Source organism: Lachancea thermotolerans, assembly GCF_000142805.1.
Source record: "Lachancea thermotolerans CBS 6340 chromosome F complete sequence".
NCBI lineage: Eukaryota > Fungi > Ascomycota > Saccharomycetes > Saccharomycetales > Saccharomycetaceae > Lachancea > Lachancea thermotolerans.
The window spans coordinates 133,141-157,990 of NC_013082.1; the positions used below are offsets into that span (position 1 = coordinate 133,141).

Genomic DNA, 24,850 nt, shown 5'->3' on the forward strand with positions numbered 1-24,850 from the left:
CGTGACCGCGGTCGTAAAGCTCCGCGCGGCGCTTGACAGATTGTTTGCTAAGCCTTTACGGCAGCAGCTATTAGCCGCAAGAATCGGAACGTAAATCCTGCTACTGCACTCACGGCCATACGCAGCCGAGACGCAGGGGCATTCGTAATTGAAACTTGGTCAACAACAGCCTGTGCGCAGAAGTCACGCCAGTTGCTGCGGCTTCTGCTGCTGCTGCTACTGCTGCTGCCAAGGTTCCTGCCCGATGGATGACCGGCACAGACTCATCGTCTTTCGGCTTCCGCGGATACCAGAAACACCAAGCGGGGAAACAACCTGGAAACAACCTGGAAACAACGGGGAAACTTGGTCACGTGCAAGGTCACGGGGACTGCCCTGTGTCGACGGCCTGTACGCGCCACAAGCGGCTCTGCGCAAGTTCGAGCCGGTCTTGTTTCCAGCCATGAAGTGGCTTAAAGGCACTCGCATACTTTCACAGGCCGCCCAGGCCTGCAATCATAGATTTGGTCTCTTGTCATTGCACTGTTGCCAGGTCACGCGCTGCCCCCGGCTTGTTTGCCAAGTCACGAGCTCGCGCGTTAGCGAAATTACTACACTACGTCTTGTTTTTGTGCGGGGCAACTTTATTCGGGCTGGCCGCACGCGAGCCAGCGGGGTGAGGCGGGCCAGAAAAAAAAAGGGGGGCCCGAGAACTCTAGGCGAAAAAATGGAGTATATAAAGCACACAGACAACAAGCGCAAAGGCGTTTTTACAGAAAGCCAATGAGTTCGAGCACAAAAATCGATGGGTATAAGAGCGCGAACGGCGAAATCATGGAGAGTAAACGCGCGGAACTGAGCGCGGAGCTTCCGTCGATCAATAGCACAACAAGTCTTTCGGATAACCTGGCACTGCGAAACTACTATGACAAGCTGCTTTTCAAAAACAGCAGCGGCAAGTCGCTGACGGACCTGCCGGGGCAGGCGGCCGGAGCGCGGCCTGCGGAGCGGCCCGTGGAGCGGCGCAACGTGGACTTTATAAGCGGGTTCGGCGCGCCGCGGTCCGTGCAGATGACGCCATCGAACTCGGAGCCGCTGCATATGCCTTTGTTCCAGGTGGGCGGGGAGCGTTCGCTGGGGATGTTTAACGGCGTGCCGGGGTCGGGCGTGCCGGGGTCGGGCGTGCCGGGGTCGGGGATCCCAGGGTCGGGCGTCCCGGGCGCCGCGCTGCCGGGCACGGGCGTGTCGTTTTCGTTCGGCAATCCGCTGCCGTTCGCGCCTGGCGCCGCGACCGCCGCGGCCGCCACGTCGCGCAACAACAGCGTGGGGTCATCGGGGTCATCGGGTTCGACCATCCTCACGTCGCCCACCAGCTACTACGCGGCGCTTACGCAGCAGTCGCTCAGCCCCACGGGCGCGCTGTCGCCCATCACTAGCGCGGGCACCGCGAACTTCCTAGGTCTGGACCTCCAATCGCAGCAGATGCTGCAGCCACAGCAGCAACAACAACAACAACAGCAGCAGCAGCAGCAGTACTTGCAGCAAAAGCAGCAGCAATATATGCAGCAAAACCCGTTCAATGCGGACCGCAGATCCTCGTACATCTCGGACTCGCTGATCCACAGCCACGCGAACCCCGAGCTGCGCGTCCACGCCGGCCTGCCCACCAACCTCGAGCAGCTTTACAACGCTACCGCGGCCCCTAAACTCCGGTACACACAAATGCCGCAAAAGCACCAGTCCGTTCCGAAGGTCAACTACAAGCCTCCTGCCGGCGCGCCTCTCACGGGCGGCGTTGCGGGCGGAAACCCGGGCTCTCAGCAAATCGAAAACGGCTTAATCTTGGTCAACGGCCAGCAACTCATGGCCTCTGCCGAGCTGCAGAAGCTCTATCACGACTGCGGGAGCAACTACTTCTCGAGTGACGAAGCCTGTCAGTTCCTGGACCGCGTCAAGACCCTGCTTTCCGGAGCTGAGAACTCAGAAATGGCTGCCAACATCGGCCGGTTTCTGTCCTTTTTGAAAAGCTCAAACTTGAATTACAACCCGCAGTCCGATGCCTTTGTCTCGGGCAATGAAAATAGAAGGAACAGCAGCACAAGCGCTTACTTACACTACAAGCCTCTCGTGTTGGTGGCCTTGAAGAACGGTAAGCTTGAACTGTTGTCCATGCCTCAATCCGCCAACATGTCGATGTGCAGACAGGATCTTGTTGTGATCGACGGCGACCGCGGGAAAGACCTCGCGCTTGTGGTGGAGCCACACGTTGAGCTAGATTTGGCTTTGTTTATCAACTTTTTGAAGAAGAAGATCCACTTCGACTCCTTGATTACTAACAGGGACCAGCACTTCCCTAACAGCCAATTCATTCGCGCCTTGGTGGACTCCATCCACGGCCACACGGACGAGTTGAACTCGAAGCTTTACGATGTCATCGAGCTGACGCAGCTCATAATTCCATCCAAGCAAGTGCTGCGCTTTGCTACCTCGTGGGAGGTCACAACCAACCTCCACAACAAATTCCAAGACGAGCTGAAGGCGCTCCACATCGCCTTGTTGAAACTCAAGTCGCTGAATAGCGGCCTGAATCACCACCAGCACCAACAGCAGCGCCCGAACCTCAACATCAAAATACTGAATGCTGAGTTCCAGTTCGACCGCAAGAAGCTGACTTTCTACTACGTTTGCCAAGAGCGGAATGACTTCCGTGAGCTGATCAAGGAACTTTTCAAGTTCTACAAGACTAGGATCTGGCTTTGCGCCATCCCCAATAATCTCGACATCGAGTCCAAGTACTACGACAATCAGCTCAAAGAACTCAAGATGTATCAGGAGATGATGCAGCACTGCGCGGGCGAAGACCTTTTGGATAAAGGGAGAAGTTCTGGCTTTGTCGTGGCTCCGGCCTTGAGCTCCATCGCCCTGGACAACTTCCAGATCGGCGTTTACAAGGAGCTTGTTAACGAGTTATTTGCGCCCAAATAAGGAGGAAAGGGCGCGGGCTTGTTCCAGTAGTAGTTGCTGGGTTCTGCCCAATTATTTTAATGACCCTAATGTTTGATTATGACAATATTTTTTGGGAGTTGTTTACAGTTACGGGAGGATTACCACCTTACTTTCTTTATACACATTATTAATAGATTTTATATACGATAAATTGGTTCAGCTTAGCTTTGCCGAGGCCGCTCTGGGCGCCTCAACCGCCTTCCCAGGTTCGTGTTCAGTTTCATAAAATTTCATTATTTAGCTATAGGCGCTACATTACTTGCTCTCCGCGAAGAAAAAGTTGGCCGCAACCAACTCTAGGTGGTTCTCAGAGGCCCACTTGTGGACCCCGGTGGCTGGGCTGCCGAAGCCCCAGTTGGGTCTGTCGGCGATCTTTGTAAACGCGGACGAGTCGCCTGGCTGCTTGTACAGCAAAAACACGTAGCGGTGCTTGCCGGTGCCCTTTGGAGGGCCTGGTGGGTGGTAGTCGACAAGAGTCTTGCCCCCAGATAGCTCGGAGGCGATGAAGTCAGGCACTGCGGAAGAAGTGGAACGCGAGGTCTCCGTGGCCAGTCTGATGTCCGCCGCGACGAAGTGGCAGAACTCGCTCCACTTCTTGTCGGTTCTGGAAGGCGCGTCTGGGTCTGTCATCACAAGCGTGAAGAGGTCTGCGTCCCTGATCTTGAACTCCGACTTGGGGTCCAGCGTGAAGTGGAACTTGGGCTTTGACTGAGTCTCTTCCACGGTCAGCGTGTTGCCCATGGCCACGGGCGCCGCGGCCGAGTACTCCACGGCCAGCAGCCCCTGGGGCTTGAACGACTTGTCCTGCACAACGTCAGGGATAATTTTATGAGTGGTGAGTGAATCGGAGGAGGCTTGCGTGACGTTAATGGCGTAGTTCATCTTTCTGGAATGTTGCAATTGAGATGGGTGACAAATGCTGTGCTTTTTGGGAACGATGGGTGTACGAGTACTTGTTCGAAACGCCCTGGCCCTTATATACCCGAACGCGCTCCCTTTGCTAACAACGATAGTAACCATAGACGACTTGGCAAACTCGATCTGACGTACTAGAGGGCCTGGAGCTTGGCGCAGCTGATGCAAGAAGAGGCTTGGACGAGAGAGGGACATTTTAGCAGGTGTGAAGTCGGCCGGGCGTGTCCTGGGAAAAAGCTGCTGTTGCGGGATGCTTTAGACGGCTGTTGCAGAGAGAATTGTGCTCCTTTACGAGGGAGGACGGGGTCCTTGGGCACGGAGCGTTGAGCTTCGAGAGGGCGCACTTGTACCGCGGTCGTTAGCCTCGGAGAAGACTCAGGCGGGCGTGGAAAGCTTGCAGAGGTTTACTCTCCATGCTGTGCTGGCTACTGAGTACTTGCGCGTGCGTAGTGACATAATAAGTTGGGCTTGTCTCGAGTCACGTGATGGCATGTAGCAGCATCGCAGGTGCCTCGCAAAGGCCTCGTGTAGCACTCCCACCGGCGTGAAACAGGACCCGTGCGTGCACTTCGGCGTTCACCTCGGCGTCGGCTATGCCGCACGGCGTCCGCACCGCCCAGCAGAGCAAATTACATAAGTCACGTGACTGCTCTTTTAAAAGGTATTCGAGATTACCAACTCGGCGAGCATATGCTAGAGACAAAGGCGCGGCCCGGACACAGATTACCACACCGCACCACGCTTTCCCCCAACCACAACCGCCGCTAAATCCCAGTAACATGCCGCCAAGCCTCAAGAGCGCGGTAGCGTACGTCGCAGGTTTCGTACCGCTCTACGCAGCGTGCGTAGTGCTGATCGCGGCGCTCGGGTTCTCAGAATTCCACATGGCGCCGCGGCTCTCGCGCCAGGTCCGCACCGACGACCCGGCCATCAAAAAGAGCTTCGTCGCGCACGAAACGGTGACCCCGGTGCAGTGCCTGTTCCTTGCGTTCCCGCTGCCGGTGCTGGTGCTGGCCGGCTGGTGCACCGTCGGAAGCGACAGCCTCGTGTCGCGGTATCAGCGCCGGTCGTTCGCGCGCCTGGCGCGCCCCGACTGGGTGCCGGCGAAGTTCCACCTGTTCCACATTAGCTGCGTAGCGCTCGCGCTCGCGCTGGGCATCAATGGCGTGCTCACAAACGGCTTCAAGCTGCTTCTGAGCAACGCGCGGCCGGACTTCCTGGCGCGGTGCCAGCCCGCAGACCCGCTCGCTCTGTACGTCTCCGTCGCGCAGTGTACCCAGCCGGATAAACTGGTGCTGTACGAGGGCCTGAAAAGCACGCCCAGCGGGCACTCGAGCTTCGCAGTCGCGGGGCTCGGGTTCCTGTACCTCTGGCTGGCGCGCCACACGTGCGTGTCGCGGCTGCGGCACGTCTGGTGCCCGCTGCTGTGCGTGTTCGTGATGGCCTCGCGCGTGGTGGACCACCGCCACCACTGGTACGACGTGCTCACGGGTGGCGCACTCGGACTCGCCGTGTGCGTCGGGGTCTGGCGCACGTTGATGCGCGAGGAGCCGCAGGCCAACCTGCTGCCCGCGTAGCGGGCACGGACCGCTCGTCACGTGACTGAGAGTCACGTGTCACCATCACCCAAACTTTAAGGCACGTGACCCAAAACTACACGTGAATATCACGTGTACAGGCGCCGCACTTCGCGTCCTTTGCGCGCCCCGCGCACCCAGGAGGCGCTCGCCCCAGCCGCAGGCCGCTCGCGCCACGGCTAACACACCGCGGCCAGCCGCCGCTCTGTATACAGTACATAGCCTTTCGCCAGCACCGTTATTTGCGCGCGCAGCGCCCTCCAGCTCTCTCCCTTTCCCAGCAGCCCGCGCTGCGTCGCCCGCCACGCGCGCCGCTCGTGGGCCCTGAGCCTCGCGCGGCTCGCGGCCCACTAATGCTTCGTCTTTCTCATCTCTTGCGGCGATGCTTCCGGCGCCTGCTCGTGCTTGCACCTGACTCGGCCTACCTAATATCACAGTGGCTTGTCGTGCTGGCCATGTTTCACGTGTTTACAACGGTGTGTGGCTCCCCCACGGCTATCTCTGCTGGAACAAAGTTCCGGCCGCGCTGCGCCAAGCACACCAGTACCACAAGGTCGGTGCTATCAAGGCGCTTTTTCCACAAGGTGTGGCTCGGGGACGGGTCGTATGGGCTAAGTGATGAGCTCCCAAAGATTAACAGCAGCTGCAGCTGCACTGGAACGGGCGCATGTGAAACAGAGCCCGAAACGAGCCCTTAAGGTGAAAAGATTTCATCATATAAGAACGGAAGGAGCGGCCGTGCGGTTGATGGAGGAGGGTATCACTTCGAGAAGGGTGTTTTGTTGTTCGAGCTTCATCTTCGTGCAGGCATAGAAAAAAACCCCATTTATCAAATAGTTTCCAGTAACAATGGCCAAGACTTTTTTGTTTACCAGTGAGTCCGTGGGTGAGGGTCACCCAGACAAGATCTGTGACCAAGTTTCGGACGCGATCCTTGACGCGTGCCTGCGTGAGGACCCTCTGTCCAAGGTGGCGTGTGAGACCGCGGCCAAGACCGGTATGATCATGGTGTTCGGTGAGATCACCACCAAGGCGCAGCTGGACTACCAGAAGATTGTCAGAGACACCATCAAGCAGATCGGGTACGACTCGTCCGACAAGGGCTTCGACTACAAGACCTGTAACGTGCTGGTCGCCATCGAGCAGCAGTCTCCAGACATCGCGCAGGGTCTGCACTACGAGCAGGCTCTTGAGGACTTGGGTGCCGGTGACCAGGGTATCATGTTCGGGTACGCCACCGACGAGACCCCAGAGCTGATGCCATTGACCATCATGCTGGCCCACAAGCTCAACATCGCCATGGCTGACGCCCGTAGAGACGGATCCCTGCCATGGGTCAGACCTGACACCAAGACCCAGGTCACCGTCGAGTACAAGCAGGAGGAGGGCCGCTGGATTCCTCTGAGAATCGACACCGTTGTCGTCTCTCTGCAGCACGCTGACGAGATCAGCACCGAGGACTTGAGATCCGAGATCCAGAAGAAGGTCGTCGAGAAGGTCTGCCCTGCCGACATGTTGGACGAGAACACCAAGTACTACATCCAGCCATCCGGCAGATTCGTCATCGGTGGTCCTCAGGGTGACGCCGGTTTGACCGGTAGAAAGATCATTGTCGACGCCTACGGTGGTGCCTCCGCTGTCGGTGGTGGTGCCTTCTCCGGTAAGGACTACTCCAAGGTTGACCGTTCCGCCGCCTACGCTGCCAGATGGGTTGCCAAGTCCTTGGTCAACGCCGGCATCTGTAAGAGAGTTCAGGTTCAATTCTCCTACGCCATCGGTATCGCCGAGCCTCTATCTCTGCACGTCGACACCTACGGTACTTCTTCAAAGTCCGACGAGGAGGTCATTGAGATCATCAAAAGGAACTTTGACCTGAGACCTGGTGTCCTGGTCAGAGAGCTCGACTTGGCTAGACCTATCTACTTGCCAACTGCCTCCTACGGTCACTTCACCAACCAAGAGTACCCATGGGAAAAGCCAAAGGAGTTGAAGTTGTAAGGGACCACCTCTTGCCTAATCCCCCCCTGAGGAGAATATGCTCAACTCATACCTGTTCATTCATCGCTTTATCTCCCAATCCTGTAGAATACGTTTATTTTCAGACCGTGTTATCGACTAATATGGCTGATTGTTCTTTGCATCCCTGTTTCTGTCTATAGACGCATTGATACTTACATATAGATCACATCCTCTTTAATGAGTCCCTCAACGGACAGACTAACTATAGAAAATAGTTGCGGGTTTTTGCTGGTAGCTACGGCTCGCGGATACAGCAGTGCTCACTGAATATCATTTAGCAGCTCTAGTGCCTTTGCCAGCTCCTCCTTTGCGGACTTGATGTCTTCGTAGTTGAGGGCACTTATGGCGAATTTCGCGCGCTTCTGCACTTCCGAAATTTGGTCTTCGCGGTTCCACATCTTCTTCAAGTCTTCGGGTTTAAAGTGTGTTGGTTGCTGTACCACCTTCGAGGGAGCTGTGGCAACTTTCTCTGGTTCATCATCCGAATCTATGAACGCGGGCCGAGCACCAATGTCAGTAGGCGCTGAGGGCAGCTCGAATTTTGGCTCTTCGCCTCCAGGTTGTAACTCCGTGTCTGATTGTTCTTCCGCATCGTTATCCAGCTCCCGCATCTTTCTGATAAGCTCTTCAGTGTCACGTCTCTCCTGCTCCTGTTCGGGCTGACTGTCGCGCAGTTCTAGCTCTTTGGACTCTGATGGGTCCCCAAGACTCGGGTCCTCCTCTAGACTCTTGATAAATTCATTCACCGACTCAGGATCAAGATTTGAGTTCTCTGGGTCCTTTCCCTCTGTCTCAGGCCCGGGTCCTTCCCTTTCTTCTTCAGTCTTCCCTTCGCCCTGCTGTGAGATCTCTTCTTCTTCCTCATCGTCTTCTTCTTCGCCGTCGCCCTCCACCTTCCGCAACTCAGAGAGCAAAGAGTCGACATCCTTATTGTCCGGTGCATTTTCTTGCGTTGGTCGTACAGGCTTCAGCTCCCCACGCGCCAGCTTGCTCAAGTAAACCTTGCAATACTTTATTCTTTTCTGACTTTGTTGAACTTCGTCTTCCGTGGCCTCAGACTTTCCCCAAAGCCCTAAGAATGCACCAAAAAGATCTATGCAGCACCATAGTGCACGGCTCAAATCTTGGTTAATGGTGCCTTGCTGAATTTTGCTCAGTTGTTCGTTGTACAGCGACAGGGCAAAGTTTAAAAAGTAAGTTTTGGCCTTCGTCTGGTTTTCTAACAGCTGCTTCACTGCGTCATCTTCAGCGTTTTGCTTAAAGCCTTCAATTTTATCTAGTAGCTGGGTCGCAGTACTCACAACCTCATCAGTTCTCTCTGCAAGTCCCAACAGCTCTTCAACCAGGTGGAGTTTAATGTAGTACCCTATTACAGGAACAGCGAACTCGAAGTCGCCGCTGAGTTTAAGCTCTCTTTTTATGCTAGTGGGTAGGCCCATTTAAATTTAGTATTAAAGTATTGTAGACCCAACTCTCACTCGCCTCAGACCTGTTCTATCCATGTGCGTACCTGCAGTTCTTTATTCGGAAGGGTTCGCTATCACTTCTGTTGATAGCATTATTGACGACAGATGGTGGAGGGACAACTTTGAAGCACTAGACCTGTTTATTAAGCTTCGCAGTTATCGAGCAGCATTAACAAGGTACTAGCAGAGGTAAGAAAGGCTTGGAAGGTGGCCTCAGAAGCTAATTGAAGAATGGACATCCGAGAGTACGAACACCATTACGATTTGAACGGCCAGGCTACCGTAGTGAAGCTTGTAAGGGACTTGAACAAGGACAGCTTCTTGGTTGACGCTCTGGTGCCTCTTCTTGCCTCCGCTGCGAACGTTGAGAAGTCGAACGGAGACTGGAGAAACCTTGTTCTTCAAAAGTTTGGGATACTGGTGGAAAGAGACGGCCAAGGTAATGAGTGGATCTCGCGGGGAAAAACATGGGAGCTGCTGAAAATCCTAAACCTCCATGATGCCTATCGGGACGTGTTTGAAGAACCGGGCGACACAGACGAGGACGATAATAGCGCTAGGTTCGATGGTGAAACGCGTGAAAAGAGAAGCCTCAAGGGCACCACCCATCAGCTGGGCTCTCCGCTGAAGAAACTGAAGCCCGCGGAAGCGTTCCAAACGGTGAGAACTTTTTCGCATGACCTAGATTTGGCAAGCCCACTGGCTGTTCAGCTTGCCAAAAAGCCATTGAAGACTTTCCAGCCCGAAGAGCGCGTCAAACTGGAGCATCTCTTGCAGCACATTCTTTTTCCGGACGATCAGTCAATTCAATTTGAGACTGCGCTTCGAAACCTGGAAGAAACTTATCCACAAACGCGATTGAACCTAGATATACCTATCGATGAGCACGGGAACACATCGCTGCATTGGCTGTGTTCTATAGCCAACGTTAGACTTACAAAAGACCTCATTCATACCGGAGCTGACCGTCTTCTGGGAGACATGTCTGGTGAATCGGCATTGGTCAAAGCCGTAAAGTCTGTGAACAACTACGACTCTGGCACCTTTGAAGAGCTACTGGACTACCTTTACCCTTGCTTAATTTTGCTAGATGAGATGGGAAGAACGGTACTTCATCACATTGTCATCACATCCGGCATGCCAGGATGCGCCTCGGCTGCCAAGTATTACCTGGACATTTTGATGGGGTGGATAGTGAAGAAGCAGGCTCGTGAGGTTGCCGGAGACGCAGACATAATAATGACTACAGTGGACCTAAAATGGTTCATTAGCCATGTTTTGAATGCCCGCGATATAAACGGTGATACTTGTCTCAACATCGCTTCTAGACTAGGGAACGTCTCGATAGTGGAAGCATTATTGGACTATGGAGCTGATCCTCGGATATCAAACAACTCTGGTCTGCGCCCAGTGGATTTTGGCGCAGGCGCTAGCAAAATTGAAGCCTCCACTGCAAATGCAGACAATGGGGCCACAGTGACGGCTTTAGGGCCAGACTCTGCTGTGCTTATAAACAACATACAATCCTTAATCAACACCATCTCCCAAGACTACGACATGGAGATCAAGCAGCACAAGGAGCAACTGAAGAAGCTCCACTCAGAACTCAAGACTCAACGAGAGCTTTTGTCTTCATCAAGAGATAGGCTGGCGCAAGCACGCCAGCTTCGTGACGAACACACACAGCTGACGGAACAGGTTTCTAATATTCAGCAGGCCATTGGAGAAGAAGACGCGAGCTTCAAGAAAGTCAGCGACGAACTTGGAATCAATGACGAGTCGCTAGATATGGCTGAATTCGACGCTGACGAGCCATTTCGTATCGAGTTTATCTATGAGTTCCTGGAGAAAAAGCTAGAAGCAGAATATTCCGGTGACCTTGAAAAGTTCCTTGGCAATGCTTCACTTGATGAATTAACAGCCCAGCTGATGGAAGAAAGTTCCGGTCAAGAGGAGAGCATACCGCCAGCGGTGCTTCTGCGAGCCCGAATCTGTGCATACGAAAAAAATGAGGAAAGCCTCAATAAATCGTTAGAGTCTGTCCACCAAAAGCAAGCGGATTTAGAAGGAAGATTTAGACGAGTGCTCTCTTTATGTTTGAAGATAGACGAAGACAAGGTGGACGACATGTTAGATGGCCTGTTGCAGGCGATATCTACTGAAGATCCTGAAGACATTGATACGGATGAGATGCAAAGCTTTTTGAGCAAGCATAACGTATAGTCACTGTTAAAGATGTAATGGGGGTGCATTTTATGGGTATGTAATATAGATAAAGGCAATTAAAGCTGAAGGCATACGTTCTCTATAATTTAGTCAGACAATGTTCATATTAGATCAACCGCTTGCGATGTGATTGTACACCGATGTATATAATTAATGCTTTATTTAGCCGGTTTCTTCCAGAAATATTGTTTGTGAACCCTCCTGCAACTTCTCAGGTTCGACCTACCACCTTTCAGTGCCGACACCAATTGCCTTCTATTTTCGTCACTGTCGTTTTCGACATCGTAATAGTACTCTTCATCCAGAGGTTTACCCGCGGCATCTTTGCCTTGGCGGTAAATAACGCCAATACAGCGCTCAGCCTCGAGAAGCGCCCTTAGCTCTTTGGGCGCCAGAGTCGAGACTGTCGAATTAACGTCTCGAAGCTGGGTGAAGGGCACCTGCTGGACGTTTGAGAAAGCCAAATGATTAGCCAGTATGTGCTGCAGTTCCAGGACGTCGACGCCCCGCGATGAAACGTTTAGTAAGATCTCCTCTGCTGACAGCGGGGAGACCTTTTGTTGGTTCTTTCTTTTGTGTGTCTTTTCGGGAGATGGTGAGGCAAGCTTGCGGCGCCTGGCATTAGCCTCGGTCTTCAACAGCGGTGTTTGAGGATCCTGCTTCTCAAAGTGACTGTCGAGTGTTTGCCTCTGGGGAGTTTTGGGTTCTTCAATTTCAACCGCGCCGCCAAAGCTTTCTTTATGCTCTTCCAAGGTTGTATCTTTGGTATCTTTGTGCTGTAGAGGCGTTGCGGGTTCTGCCAGCAAAGGCTGAGGCTCAAGTGACAGCAAGCGCTCCTTAACGTGTAATTTTGGGGGAAAGGCGGTGTGCAGGGGAATGTGAACCACTTCGTTATCTGGGGTGCGGGGCTCGAAATCGTCGCTTGTAATTTGCAAAGGCTGAAGCTCATCTTCAGTTTCTGTAGCATTCTGCGAGTCATCGTCACTGTCACCCAGAGGCTCATAGACGGCGAGCTCGCATTCAGCATGCCGAAAGTCGATAAGAGTCCCATCGATGTAGGGCATAAGAACGGACTCTCCTTCCAGCAGCACGAAAGATGTGAGTTTGGCGTTCTTAACAACTTCCCTTGACGACAGTTGCTGCTCAGGCTTGCTCCTCATCAGACGAAATGCCTTTTCTGGGTGGCTGCAAACGGTGAGGTCGAGATCTAGTTTGAGCGGGAACGCGACGATGAGACCGTTCGAGCCTTTGCACTCGAGCTTGACCTCTCTGGACTCCGGGTAGTACGTCACGAACGCGTGAAGCCTCGAGATGTTTTTGTGACGGGGCAGGACGATGTCGCAAGCGGCCTGCTTTCTTCCAATAGAGAGCCTTGTCTCGAGGCGAGAGTTCAGAGGAATTTGGATGGGCCTGACGCTCGCGCTTCCGCGGGATGATAGCTCACGGCGCAGGTCCTGTTCGAGCTCGTAGTCGGAGTGTGTCTGCGATCCCAGGACGTGCGAGTCTCGGGCTTTGACCGGGGAGGAAGACCGCCCGAGCGTCGAGGAGGGATGCGGAGTGGGGTATTCATGGTCAACAGGCGCGATCTTTTTATGGAAGAACTTCAGTGTTGAAGGCGAGTGCTTCTCGGAGGGCTGGTAGAAAGGGTCGTCTGGGTCTGCGGGACAGGCCGCGATGGGCGACGAGGGAGGGAATTGGCCTGGCATGCGTGTAGGAGGCAGGTTCTTGTCTGGGAATAGTTCTGGCGCAAACGGGGTGCTGTTCTCCAGAAAGCGCGAAACAGACGGACAAGTTAGTATCGATGAAGAATTCGTTACGGCAGCAAGCGAGGGTTCCCAGCTCGTGTTTTCTGCAAGTCTTTCTCCTGGCTTTGGCTTTCGGGCTGGCAGACGCGTAAAGAAGCAAGGACAGACGCGAGAGTTTACGCGTTTTTTAACAAATTACGCGTCGCGATGTGCTACACAACCAAAGGTAAACACGCGCTAACGCGCGCGCAAGCATTCTGGTTGGGCGCAAGTCGGCCCACAGGTCGAAGCCTATCCTATCGATGGCATGCGCGCCCCGAACGCGAGGGCCCCGCCCTTCTAATAGACAAGATATTCCAAGTCACACAAGTGTAGCGAGAGTCGAAGACGTACCCGCGCGACAGTGCATACCAAGCGCGGGAAGCTGCTCCGGCCGCATTCTGGGCGAGCTCGGCACGCCTTTCGCAGCTCGCTTTGTTTGAAGCCGGAACCTTCCTCCCGTGGTCTCTTGACTTCAGCGAGAGCGCGAGAGAGGCCTCTCAGGTGACCGTGCTGCGCCGATGGCGGAGCAGGCGACGTAACGCTAGGCTGTGGACCCCGGCCTGTGGACCCGGGCCCGCGAAACCGCTTCCCCGTGACGAAACACGCCGCAGACACCTGACCAGGCACCTGACCAGACGCCGTAGCTCCCAACAGAGCACTAACTGCAAGGGCTTCGCACAACACAGCCTGCGTACATGAGCCAAGGCGCTCCACTCACTGCGGGGTGCATCGAGGCTGCCAAGCAGGAGAGGATCGCGTTATTTCTACGATCAAGGCGGTGTATGCCCGCGACTAAAACAACGTGAGAAGTCCCGAGCGACAGCCCATCGGCACCCGTGGCTCATTCCTCGAACTTTCTGCAGCAACTTCCGACACTCTGCGGCCTCGGCGTGTACTGCGACCGTGCTCCTGCTCTCGCTCTAGCATCAGTTCTCGCCTTTGTTATCGCCTTTGTCATCGCCTCTGTCCTCACACTTCAAATGTCACTATATTCTTTCAAGACATTCCACAGTTAAAGACACAGAGGTTCCACACCTACCCCAAGCAACGCAAGTAGCACACAGAGACGCTTCTTACAGCGTTGGAGGCATCTCGCGTGGTGGGAAATATGATGCACCGTCTAGCCGAGCGCGCAGCATGTACAGCGTGCGCGCACGGCTTAGTGACCTCCGATTTCGTCGGAACACAGCTACTGCAGACGGGAGACACAGTGACCAGAAGCCGAACAGGTGCGTGGAGAACCCATGGCGCACCGGCAGAAGTGTATATATGAGGCCACGGATGGCGGCGATGGACGGGGAGTGATTGGAGCAATACAGTAGAGCAGGAGCACCCAGCAGCACTGCCAACAGACAACACACATACACGCACGGACGTCACGCAGTTAGCCATGCCGCACGCAAGCACAAAACAAAAAAGCGCAGTCACCAGCGACGCCAAGATCTACGGAAACTTCGACACGCACTTCTTCCACGGGCAGGACGAGGTTGGCAAGGACGGCGTCCTCCGGCTAGACCCCAAGTACCGCGCGCAGTCCGGGTTCCCTGAGTTCCTGCCCGAGTGGGACCCCCAGCAGAAGCTGCCCGCACTGCGGTTCCACGAGTACCACGACCCCGCGCTCCGCGCGGACCCAAAGCTGCCCCACCTGCTGGGCGGGGCAGGCGCGGAGGACGCGCCGCGCGTGCGCAAGATCACGCCCAAGCTCGGAACTGAGGTCGAGGGCGTGCAGATCAGCCAGCTGAGCGCGGCGGGCAAGGACGAACTCGCGCTGCTCGTTGCGCAGCGCGGCGTCGTTCTGTTCCGCAAGCAGGACTTCGCGCAGTACGGGCCTGGGTTCGCGGTCGAGTACGGGCGTCACTTCGGGCGTCTCCACGTGCACCAGACCTCGGGCGCGCCCCGCGGCCACGACTAGCTGCACATCACCTTCCGTCGCCCGGACGTCAAGGAGTTCCACCGCGTGTTCAACGACAGCGTCACCGCGGTCGGCTGGCACACGGACGTCTCGTACGAGCTCCAGCCACCCTCCTACACCTTCTTCGGCGTGCTTGAGGGCCCCGCCGGCGGCGGCGACACGCTCTTCAGCGACTCCATCACCGCGTTCGAGCGCCTGTCGCCCACGTTCCAGGAGTTCCTCAGCACGCTGCACGTGGTCCACAGCTCCAAAGAGCAGGCCCAGAACTCTGCGAATCAGGGCGGCATTCAGCGCCGCGAGCCCGTTGCCCACGTCCACCCGCTCGTGCGCGTGCACCCAGTGCTGGGTCGCCGCTCGCTCTTCGTTAACCGCTCGTTCTCGCGCCGTATCGTGGAGCTCAAGAAGCCCGAGTCTGACCGCATCCTGGAGTTTCTCTACGATCTGATCGACCACTCTCACGACCTGCAGCTTCGCGCCAACTGGGAGCCCGGCACCGTGGCTGTCTGGGACAACCGCCGCGTCCACCACACGGCCATCATCGACTGGGAAGAACCTATTCTCAGACATGCCTTCCGCGTCACGCCGCAGGCCGAGCGCCCGGTAGAGGACCTCAAGTATCTGAACGACGAAACCTACTATCCTTCAGAGGACACCAATTGACCCGCGCGCGCGCCGCTGTCGCCTACGCAAAGTATGTACTGTTTACAAGATGTAAACCACGAAAATGTTATTGTTTGTTTTGAGACTACAAGTGAATTCTACGAGGCCCTTGGCATTTGCCTTTGGGTAGCGATGCCCTGTTGAAGTTTTCCAAAGGTAAGTCTTTCTGGTAGTGAAATTACAATATCGAATAGAAATCTCGGCGATGAGCTAGTATTTCGGAAAGCTAGAAAATGAACGCAATAGCGACGCACAAAGAGCCGGACTCAAGGATAGCGAGCACGCTTTCCGCGCGCCGCGCATGCGTGCGTCCGAACTGGGGTGTTGTTTCCTCGGACTCTGGCGCCCTGGCGTCTCGGAGACTCGCGCGCCACAGCACACCGCGACACAGGCGTGAATAGCGACAATTGCCAGGCTGATGTATATATATACGCTTGCGGGGTGTACGCAACGTTGTGCCCACCGCCGCAAGCTCTATCGAGCACCGCAATGACACACAGCATCGATATCAACCGCGACACACGCTACAAACTCAACAATGGCACCGAGGTTCCCGTGATCGGGTTCGGTGTGTACGACATCCCGGTCGAGGAGACCGCGCAGCGGGTATACACCGCGCTCCAGGAGGGATACCGACACATTGACACAGCGGTGGTGTACGAGAATCAGAAGCAGGCCGCGCAGGGCGTGCACCGATTTCTGGAGGAGACCGGGACGCCGCGCGAGGAGGTGTGGTTCACGACCAAGCTGTGGAACACGCAGCAGGGTCGCGACGCAACGCCGCGCGCGCTGGAGGAGATCGCCGCGGACGTGAAGGAGTTCATCGGGTACGTGGACCTGCTGCTGCTGCACTCGCCGCTCACGGACGCGCAGCGGCGCCTGGAGACGTGGGCCGTACTGGAGCGCGCGGTGCAGGAGCCTGCGTCGAGTGCGCTGGAGATTCGCGCCATCGGCGTGTCGAACTTCGGCGTGCGTCACCTGCAGGAGCTGCTGGAGGTGGCGACTGTGAAGCCTGTGGTGGACCAGCTGGAGCTACACCCCTGGCTACCACGCGCGGAGCTGCGTGCATTCCTGCGCGAGAATGGGATCCTCGCGGAGGCCTACTCGCCACTGACGCAGGGCGTGCGCCTGCAGGACCCGGAGCTGCTCGCGTTGGAAGCCAAGTCCGGCCTGAGCAAGGGCGAGATCCTGCTGAGATGGTCCTTCCTGCAGGGCTTCGCCGTGCTGGTGAAGAGTAACAACCCGCAGCGCATTCGCGACAACCTGGCCGTGCTACCAGCCAAGACCGACTCCTGGAAGGTCTCGCTGGACCAGGAGTTGTGGGACGCGCTGGACAAGCCCGACAGCCACGACGTGGCCACCTGGGGTCAGAAGGACCCCACAGAGTACACTGTCTAGTGCGTGCCCAGCGGCCTCCTGCCGCGCTCAATGGCCCACGACGCGGCTCTGCAGGGGCCTCGTCGCCCGTCCATAGCTCATCGCGTATAGCATGTAACTCCTAATCTCTAGCCCCGAACTCAAAGCATGTGACCTCTAACTCGTTTCTCGTGACCTCTAACTCATAGTTCTCCTTCTGACACGTGCCACGAAATGGCTACCTTTGGACTGCTCCACCCGTACATCTTTCATATTCCTCAGAAAAAATAAAAATGTAAAGACTCTTTTTGTTGATTACGTCGCCAGCGACGGCTCAGTCCTCCTTCCGGGGCCTGGTAAGGTAGAATCATGAAAAATTGGGCAAGCGAGCGGCGTGTTGAACACATCACAAGGCAGTAGAAGCATTAGCAAAGATGGGTAGTATGTGAGGGAATGAAATTCAGGACAGAGATAATGGAGCCAAGGGTGTACGATAATGCGAGAGCGCTGGAGCGATGATGTTTTGGTGGCCGAAAGACGCTGCTTCTAGACCGATACCAGACACAGGGAAATGGAGAACTTGAGACAGACAGGACTAGATAACAAAGCTCGCAACAACCGCAGGGATCAATAAAGGTCGCAGCATGGGCTCGGCCGTCGGCGGACAGACTGGCGGCGGTTAATTTCGCCCTGGGGTGTAGCTGCTGCTGCGAAACATCTTTCGAGCGACTTCTCGCTCTACGCTCCACGCAACGCACGCTATGCGTCGCTTTGGCTCAACGCACCTATTCAACTTACTAACACACTTGCAGAGGGTACTCCTTCATTCGGTAAGCGTCACAACAAGTCTCACACTTTGTGCAACAGATGCGGTAAGCGTTCTTTCCACATCCAAAAGAAGACCTGTGCTTCTTGCGGTTACCCAGCTGCTAAGATGAGATCTTACAACTGGGGTGCCAAGGCTAAGAGAAGAAGAACTACCGGTTCCGGCAGAATGGGCTACTTGAAGAACGTCTCCAGAAGATTCAAGAACGGCTTCCAAACCGGTGTTGCCAAGCCTCAATCCGCTTAGGTGGAGAGTTGTCCCGCTTTGATGACTCTGTACTTTTATAGTTCACATATACACTAAGAATTAGTTGTGCTAGAATTCAGCGCTGCGACTCGTTTTGTCCACGCCAGGCTTCTCGGCGGCTCTTTTCATGGCCCAAGCTCGGCGCTGCCGGCCTGCATTGCCATGTATAGCGCGTCAGCGTCTTCCATCGATGTGATTCCTTCCAGCATGGTCTTCGCCATCTGCCTCGTTGTTTCCTCGGCTCCAATGCCCATGATCTCTTTCAAACGCGAAAAGCTCTGTGCTCTCGTCTCCTCCGCCACAAAGTCTGGAACCTCGTTTTCGAACGCGTCCTCGTACAGCTCTGCGTCCTGTTGCAGCCGAAGCTCGTCGAACCTATCAGCCAAGGTCTTGTGTTCTGCCATCTCCACGCGGCTCCCCTCGTGCGTGGTTCCAAATACAACTCTCCACAAGCAAACCGTAAGCTCAGCCTCAGCCTCCCGCAGCAGTCGCAGCTCCCACTGTCCGCTCTTCCACATGTGGTATATGAGTTTCAGCGTTTGCGAGAAGAACTCATAGTAAACGTGTATATTTTCGGAATCTTCCCCCAGGAGCACTGTCAGTAATACTTCCTGAGTCTGTGCCAGCAGGCGTGCAAGAACCTTCAGCATGTTTCTCTCGACTGGGCCATCCCGGTATGCAATGGCCAGTTTCTCGAACAACTTTACAATGCCAATCTTCATGTTGACAGCCCACCATTCAACATCTGTAGCTCTATTGGTGATTCCCTGTTCCTTCGGGAAGTCTCTCATTATAACGCGCGGCAAATGCCACGGCTCATTTTCCTTGACTAGCAGCGAGATGAGCTGGCCATTGTGATTGTCCCCAATATTTCTTATAAGCCCAAAAATATTGATCTCGTCGAAAAGATGAAGAGTTGATAGCTCCAGTTCATTCCTAGCTGTATTACTAGTACCTTTATTCAAAATGTGGTAAAGGCGGTTTATTATGTTGTCCCACCACCTGACCGGTACCTTTTCTTTCAGTTCCGGTGCCTCCAGAAGCATGTTGGCTATGCAGTTGAACATTTCAACCGTGTTGTGAATGACGTTAATGACTGGCTGATAAGATATAGTGAGAGAATAGCGCGAGATGTCATCCACCGCTCCGCGAAACGCATCGTCCATGAACGCCGCTTGGAAGGACACTGGTAGCGACTGAACAATCTTTAGACCATCCTCAAGAACATCAAACGCGTATAGCACTGTAAGGATCCTGATAAACTCATACTGGAATATATCCGGACCTACGTCCAGTTCGAGATCTGACTTTCGTAACGGCCTTTTAAGCACGCTTCTATGAGTACGTATCAAATCCACCATGAAATTGAACAGGTCCTTCAATGCCATGGTATGGATCGCGCTTGGTCGGAAAGTTATGCAGTGGTGCATTAATGCAACTAAAAATGGCACTGCTGTATCGCATTCTTTTTCATGTTGAGAAATCTCTTTGATGAGCATCGCCAAGCACTCGAGAAGTATCTCGATAAATTGGTCCAGCTTCAAGGGCGACCTTATGTGGCTCATCAGCATGTCAAAAATACCCTTTCCGACTGGACCATCCCCTGCAATATCTAAGATCTTGAACTTGAAGTCTTTGACATGTCCAAGGTATATGTTATTGAGAATTTCCAGCGTACTCAACCTCGAACCCGCGAGTCTATGTGAAATGGCCGAATTGACAAACAGGTCCACCTCGTCTGAAACAATCCGATTAGGTTTTAGTGTGATATAGCGCCGAGGGGGCTCCTCTAACTTTCTCTTTTTAGTTGCTGCGCTGACGCTCTCGCCGGATGACGCCTCAGGTGTGTTGGCCGCAGCATGCCGTCCAGGACTCCTATGGCTTGATCTTCCAGAGAATGCAAGGAATTTTTTCTCGTCCTCGGCCTTCTGCAAATCGGCCTTAATCAAATCAAGCTCGTGCTGATGCTGCAACTCCAATTCCTTCTGTTTCTGGGTTTGAGTTTTACGCTCACGCTCCTTTTCTGCCTCGAACAGAGCCAGTTTATCACGCAGCATGCTTGCCTCACCTTGGGCCTTGAGCAATTTCATTTCAATGTCCTTGGCTTCTTCTGCGCTTACAGCGACGGCACTCTGAGTCTCGGTGCCCTTGGGATCATTCTGCGTTCTTTGAAAGCTTTGCGTTGACCCGAAACTTGGTTCCCTTGGTGGTTTCTTAGACAGGGCTTCTATGAGGTCATCTTCGTCGTCATCGTCCCAGTCGTCCATGCTTAACTGACTATCTCGGATGAGACCTAGCTAAGATCTCGCTAGCTATTATCGCTTCCCGCTAATTCATATGTTTCGTGACATATGATTAATTAAATCACTACAAGATGTACTTCCTTCTTCAATCTGGATTTGGAGCATAGCTTTGGCCAGTATCAGAGAGTTGGACTCTGATTTAAGATTCTTTATTGTGTTTTACGAGCCTAAAAATGGCAATTTGAGCCCTTGCGGGCCTTGCGCCTGCACGATTGGTGGGAGTCAACTTATTCTTCAAACTCCACTAAGCATAATCAATGTAATCACGCTTTGTTCGCACTCTGTTTGAAGATTACAAGGCGCTGAATAGAGCGCTCGGTGATGCCGAAAATTGAACCTATGAATTGCAACAAGAAGAAAACCCCTATCCCGCAGCCTCATCATACTGGAGGATTTAGGACTTTTCATAAAACTTGCTACGTTGTTTCAAAGGATTCTGTGTTTACCAAGAAAGCCAGCCTATCGTATGGATTTTGGCCACAACTGAGGAAAATCGGACAGCTTTATTAGAATTTGTTATTATGTTTCTCCTCACGTAGCTCCATAGTAGGATCCAGATCCAGGCTAGACTTGCATACTCGGCTGATGAGTTGATCTAAGTTCGAGCATGAGATTTTTACTGAAGGCTGAAAATGAATTTCCGTTTGAGCATCGGGTACTTGAGCTTGGTGCCAATGCCCAATCCGGAATATTCGAGGGGCACTGTTAGCCATGATGTTCCTGATCTGGTGTTGGGCATTTTGAAAAGTTCACGAGGCTTTTAGCTTCCGTAAACTGCGTTGAGCCCATGATTTCAATACCGATTCTGCATTCTTTGTGACACTAATCAGATCAGCCACATTTGTGTAAGTGAACTTATTGCTCTGCAATTCCCAGTCAGCCCTAGCTTTTAACCAAGTAGTCACGAAGTATGTCCCAAACAAGTAGATCGTAGAGCCACTCCCTACCAATATCCAAGGTTCCCGGGAATGACAATACGTGCATCCAGGGTGCGCTGGATCCTTCTTTGTATTATGGCCGTCTTATTTTGCAATGAAGACTTCTCTAAGGTGGCTAGCTTTTCATTCATAAATTGAGGGCCTCTCAGTCCCACTTTTGTTAATCATTTGTGATCTTTCAAGTAGCCACAGAGATTATCATTTCAATGGTGCGGTGCTCTTCGGCTAGGTGGTTATGACTAGCTGCGCTCACACTCCGAGGTGCAGGTTTACTTCAAGCTAACGTCTTAAGAGGCTTGACAGCGCCAAAAAAAATTTTCGAGCGATGAGCTAGCTTCTCTCATCACACACAGATTAAATACACAGCTAAAGCACCGACCTAAATCGTTTTTGCAAGCCAGCATTTCCCAATGGTTGAAGATTCCAAGGTCAGAGATGCTCTCAAAACGGGAGAGAAGAAGTCACTGCCAGCTTCTTTGGTTCCCCAGGCTCCAATGGTGCTCACATCTAGGGACAAAGTCACGCAACGTATGATCGTCGTACTATCCATGGCATCCCTGGAAACACACAAAATATCTTCTTCAGGCCCAGGAGGTGACAAGTATGCTCTTCTGAATTGTGACGACCATCAGGGTCTCCTAAAGAAAATGGGCCGAGACATCAGTGAGGCAAGACCAGATATCACTCACCAGTGCTTACTGACCTTGTTGGACTCGCCTATCAACAAGGCCGGAAAGCTGCAAGTATACATACAGACCAGTCGCGGTGTTCTCGTAGAAGTAAATCCTACAGTGCGTATCCCAAGAACATTCAAAAGATTTTCTGGTCTCATGGTTCAACTGCTTCACAAACTCTCTATTCGCTCAGTCAACTCTGAGGAGAAACTTCTGAAGGTCATCAAGAACCCAATTACTGACCACTTGCCTACTAAGTGTCGCAAGGTGACTCTTTCTTTCGATGCCCCAGTTATTCGCGTGCAGGACTTCATCGAAAAGCTCGACAAAGACGAGAGCATATGCGTTTTCGTGGGTGCCATGGCAAGAGGAAAGGACAATTTCGCCGATGAGTTTGTTGACGAGAAAATTGGTCTCTCCAACTATCCCCTTTCCGCGTCTGTGGCCTGCTCCAAGTTTTGTCACGGAGCTGAAGATGCATGGGGAATTCTGTAAACTAGCATCCAAACTGTAAAGATCAGTATATGTATCATAACTGGTACCGTCTCTAATTATAGATGAGGATTTGCCTTCGGTGTTTCAGCTAAAGCCTTAAGTTGGACATGTTTCAGAAGTGTTTTATCCTAACTTTCCTAGATCATATAAGTGCAGCCTTTTCCTGAGAGACCCTGGTACATGCGATCTGCAGATCGACTTGCATGAAGCAAAAATGCCGTTCAAGCCTTACTTAGAGCTGCGTGGAAGGATATCACAGGTATGGCTAAATCAGCACACCTTAATATTCACATTAGCAGCTGTGAAGCTAGCATTTTTCTCAGCAAGTCTCAAGCAAGCGATCGAAAGGTCCAAGCAAAGCATCTTGAGCAGCTGCGACTCTGCTGATTACTTTTATACACAGTTCGTGGGTGTGGCCCCCACTTACATGTGTCAATTTGGAAATTATCTAGTACAGCAGTCAATAAAGGAATCCATCAAAACTAGTTTAGCAGCAGTATCGCTGCTCGTATATGCTGGCGAGAAATTATCAACCTTTCTGTTTGACTTTTACTTTGGCACGTATATCTGTTTGGCTACGAGTGCGGTTGATGGCGCAGTGAGCGTCGCGACTAATACTACTGAAAAAGTACTGGACTTCGTCAATGGTACAGTGGAGACTTTAGGTGAGGATCTCAATAGTGGCCTCAGTGACATTTCGGAGGCCATTAACAAAGTTGTAGGAGCTCTCAATGACGTGGAAAGTTTTTTTAAAGGTAGTGACAGCACCGACATTACGTCTCAATTCAAGTCAGTAAACCTGACAATTGAAAAATTAAGAGACTTTCAGATACCGTCATCTATTGATTCAAAACTCGAGGCGCTCTCGAATTCTACCCCGAATTTTGACACTGTAATTAATAAAACGCATTCCGAGATCTCGAAGCCATTTGAGTTGGTACGATCAAAAATCACGGCGCTTAATGTGTCCAAAATAATGGTACAGAGCCAAGGCCTTTATGTCCCTTCCAATAGCTCGAATAGTTCTTCGTTGGGACCATGCGCTTCGAGCAAACCAGATATTGTCAAGTTTTATGCGGGTTTATCAAATGCAATTAGTGTAGCGCTCATAGTATTAGCTTTGGCGCTGGCTCTCGCTGCAATCGCGGCAACAATGCCTTCATTATGGGAAGAAAGCCGAAAGTGGAGAAAACTCATTAAGCTTCAAAGAGACGTTAATCAGGCAAAAATAGACTACGCCTACCTCAAAAATGGGCACTGCCCCGATGCCATTGAGAGTTACCAGAAGGTTTACGAGAGATGGTCCACTGCATTTGGAGCCTGGTTGGCGCCGCGAATTTCTAACAGCGAGCATGTTCAACAGAAAGTGCGCTGGTGTGTCGCCTACGCAATGTCGCCCCGCGCCCTCACCATTCTGGCAGTTTCGATAACCGGAGTGGTGGTGTGCATTTGCCAGTTTATACTGATCGCTGCATTGCGACGAGCAGCAACGGGCGACGGCGTGCAGCAACTCACTTCTTCTTCCCTGAGCTACGCTAACGCTAGCCTCCATAATGACATGTCCGTTTGGGCAACATCTGCAAACCAGTACATCAACTCCACCAGCAGCTCGCTTAACAGCGAGCTCTTCGGGTGGGTGAACACCACAACTACTGCAGTCAATGCCACTGTCAATTCTGCAATCGATGACATCGACACCACCCTAGCTGATTTTTTTAATGGCACCTTACTCTATAAGCCAATGACTAGTGTAGTCCGTTGCACCATTGAGAACAAACTGTACAAAATCCAGAGCGCTATGACCTGGTTGAACGAAAAGCTACAAATATCGCTGCCTCTCGTGGACCAAGCTACACTCTCCGCGACCCTTAATCGCGAGCTAAGTACTCAAAACTCTGCAAGCTCCTCCAACGCCGCTTTGCAAGTTGGTCAGAAAATAGTCCAGAACGCCCAAACGCTTATTTTGGCAATTCTCCATCAGTACAGAACTGCGACCCTTTTCGAGCTTGGCGTCTCGCTCGTCTTATTCGCGGTTTGGATACTCCAGTGGCTTATAGCCATCACCTACTGTATCATGTTTACGTAATGTACCCAGAGTGCCGCGTACCGCGCGTTTTGGGTTTTGTTTACGAGATCTTGTTATTCAGAGAAAGGCTGAAGACAAAAATTTTAAACAGCCGTTGGCTGTGTCGGCGAGGACCGCAGTGCAAACCGAGGTGCTCAACTTTTAGTAGAAAGTGTTTAAGTGAAGGTAATTATCCAAAGCTTACCAACTTATTTCCCCAGGATCTTTTGGATAGTATTTTTAAGCTTGACGGGCAGGGCCACTAAAAGGGAAAATTTCATATTTTGAAAGCCACAGGTTCAGGAAACAATAAGAACAAAGCGGTTGATCTCTTGACAAAAACATAAGTCACTGCACCAGTCTCAAATTAAGACTGAAACTCGGGTGAAACAACTCAGTA

The 24,850-nt window shown here is 52.8% G+C and overlaps 12 protein-coding genes across 12 annotated transcripts; 8 read left to right on the forward strand and 4 right to left on the reverse strand.

Moving 5' to 3' along the window:
* Positions 1 to 762: 762 nt before the first annotated feature.
* Positions 763 to 2,964, forward strand: KLTH0F01716g (PSP1 family protein; the record flags this gene model as incomplete). Its single annotated transcript, XM_002554239.1, has 1 exon — positions 763 to 2,964. One exon carries the CDS (start codon positions 763 to 765, stop codon positions 2,962 to 2,964), a length of 2,202 nt encoding a protein of 733 aa, XP_002554285.1.
* A 276-nt stretch (positions 2,965 to 3,240) lies between these two features.
* On the reverse strand, positions 3,241 to 3,867 carry KLTH0F01738g (YbhB/YbcL family Raf kinase inhibitor-like protein; the record flags this gene model as incomplete). Its single annotated transcript, XM_002554240.1, has 1 exon — positions 3,241 to 3,867. One exon carries the CDS (start codon positions 3,865 to 3,867, stop codon positions 3,241 to 3,243), a length of 627 nt encoding a protein of 208 aa, XP_002554286.1.
* A 626-nt stretch (positions 3,868 to 4,493) lies between these two features.
* On the forward strand, positions 4,494 to 5,477 carry LPP1 (phosphatidate phosphatase LPP1; the record flags this gene model as incomplete). The annotated part of the gene is made up of 1 exon (XM_002554241.1): positions 4,494 to 5,477. The coding sequence occupies one exon, from the start codon at positions 4,494 to 4,496 to the stop codon at positions 5,475 to 5,477; it is 984 nt and encodes a 327-aa protein (XP_002554287.1).
* An 849-nt stretch (positions 5,478 to 6,326) lies between these two features.
* Positions 6,327 to 7,475, forward strand: KLTH0F01782g (methionine adenosyltransferase; the record flags this gene model as incomplete). Its single annotated transcript, XM_002554242.1, has 1 exon — positions 6,327 to 7,475. One exon carries the CDS (start codon positions 6,327 to 6,329, stop codon positions 7,473 to 7,475), a length of 1,149 nt encoding a protein of 382 aa, XP_002554288.1.
* A 281-nt stretch (positions 7,476 to 7,756) lies between these two features.
* On the reverse strand, positions 7,757 to 8,935 carry VTA1 (Vta1p; the record flags this gene model as incomplete). The annotated part of the gene is made up of 1 exon (XM_002554243.1): positions 7,757 to 8,935. The coding sequence occupies one exon, from the start codon at positions 8,933 to 8,935 to the stop codon at positions 7,757 to 7,759; it is 1,179 nt and encodes a 392-aa protein (XP_002554289.1).
* A 258-nt stretch (positions 8,936 to 9,193) lies between these two features.
* On the forward strand, positions 9,194 to 11,185 carry SWI6 (transcriptional regulator SWI6; the record flags this gene model as incomplete). Its single annotated transcript, XM_002554244.1, has 1 exon — positions 9,194 to 11,185. One exon carries the CDS (start codon positions 9,194 to 9,196, stop codon positions 11,183 to 11,185), a length of 1,992 nt encoding a protein of 663 aa, XP_002554290.1.
* Positions 11,186 to 11,346: 161 nt separating this feature from the next.
* Positions 11,347 to 12,894, reverse strand: KLTH0F01848g (FHA domain-containing protein; the record flags this gene model as incomplete). The annotated part of the gene is made up of 1 exon (XM_002554245.1): positions 11,347 to 12,894. One exon carries the CDS (start codon positions 12,892 to 12,894, stop codon positions 11,347 to 11,349), a length of 1,548 nt encoding a protein of 515 aa, XP_002554291.1.
* A 3,142-nt stretch (positions 12,895 to 16,036) lies between these two features.
* On the forward strand, positions 16,037 to 16,945 carry KLTH0F01892g (aldo/keto reductase family protein; the record flags this gene model as incomplete). The annotated part of the gene is made up of 1 exon (XM_002554246.1): positions 16,037 to 16,945. The coding sequence occupies one exon, from the start codon at positions 16,037 to 16,039 to the stop codon at positions 16,943 to 16,945; it is 909 nt and encodes a 302-aa protein (XP_002554292.1).
* Positions 16,946 to 17,337: 392 nt separating this feature from the next.
* On the forward strand, positions 17,338 to 17,975 carry KLTH0F01914g (60S ribosomal protein eL37; the record flags this gene model as incomplete). Its single annotated transcript, XM_002554247.1, has 2 exons — positions 17,338 to 17,344; positions 17,716 to 17,975. The coding sequence occupies 2 exons, from the start codon at positions 17,338 to 17,340 to the stop codon at positions 17,973 to 17,975; spliced, it is 267 nt and encodes an 88-aa protein (XP_002554293.1).
* Positions 17,976 to 18,100: 125 nt separating this feature from the next.
* Positions 18,101 to 20,242, reverse strand: LCD1 (Lcd1p; the record flags this gene model as incomplete). The annotated part of the gene is made up of 1 exon (XM_002554248.1): positions 18,101 to 20,242. The coding sequence occupies one exon, from the start codon at positions 20,240 to 20,242 to the stop codon at positions 18,101 to 18,103; it is 2,142 nt and encodes a 713-aa protein (XP_002554294.1).
* Positions 20,243 to 21,626: 1,384 nt separating this feature from the next.
* On the forward strand, positions 21,627 to 22,385 carry EMG1 (18S rRNA pseudouridine methyltransferase; the record flags this gene model as incomplete). The annotated part of the gene is made up of 1 exon (XM_002554249.1): positions 21,627 to 22,385. One exon carries the CDS (start codon positions 21,627 to 21,629, stop codon positions 22,383 to 22,385), a length of 759 nt encoding a protein of 252 aa, XP_002554295.1.
* Positions 22,386 to 22,599: 214 nt separating this feature from the next.
* On the forward strand, positions 22,600 to 24,471 carry PRM1 (pheromone-regulated protein PRM1; the record flags this gene model as incomplete). The annotated part of the gene is made up of 1 exon (XM_002554250.1): positions 22,600 to 24,471. The coding sequence occupies one exon, from the start codon at positions 22,600 to 22,602 to the stop codon at positions 24,469 to 24,471; it is 1,872 nt and encodes a 623-aa protein (XP_002554296.1).
* Positions 24,472 to 24,850: the final 379 nt, after the last annotated feature.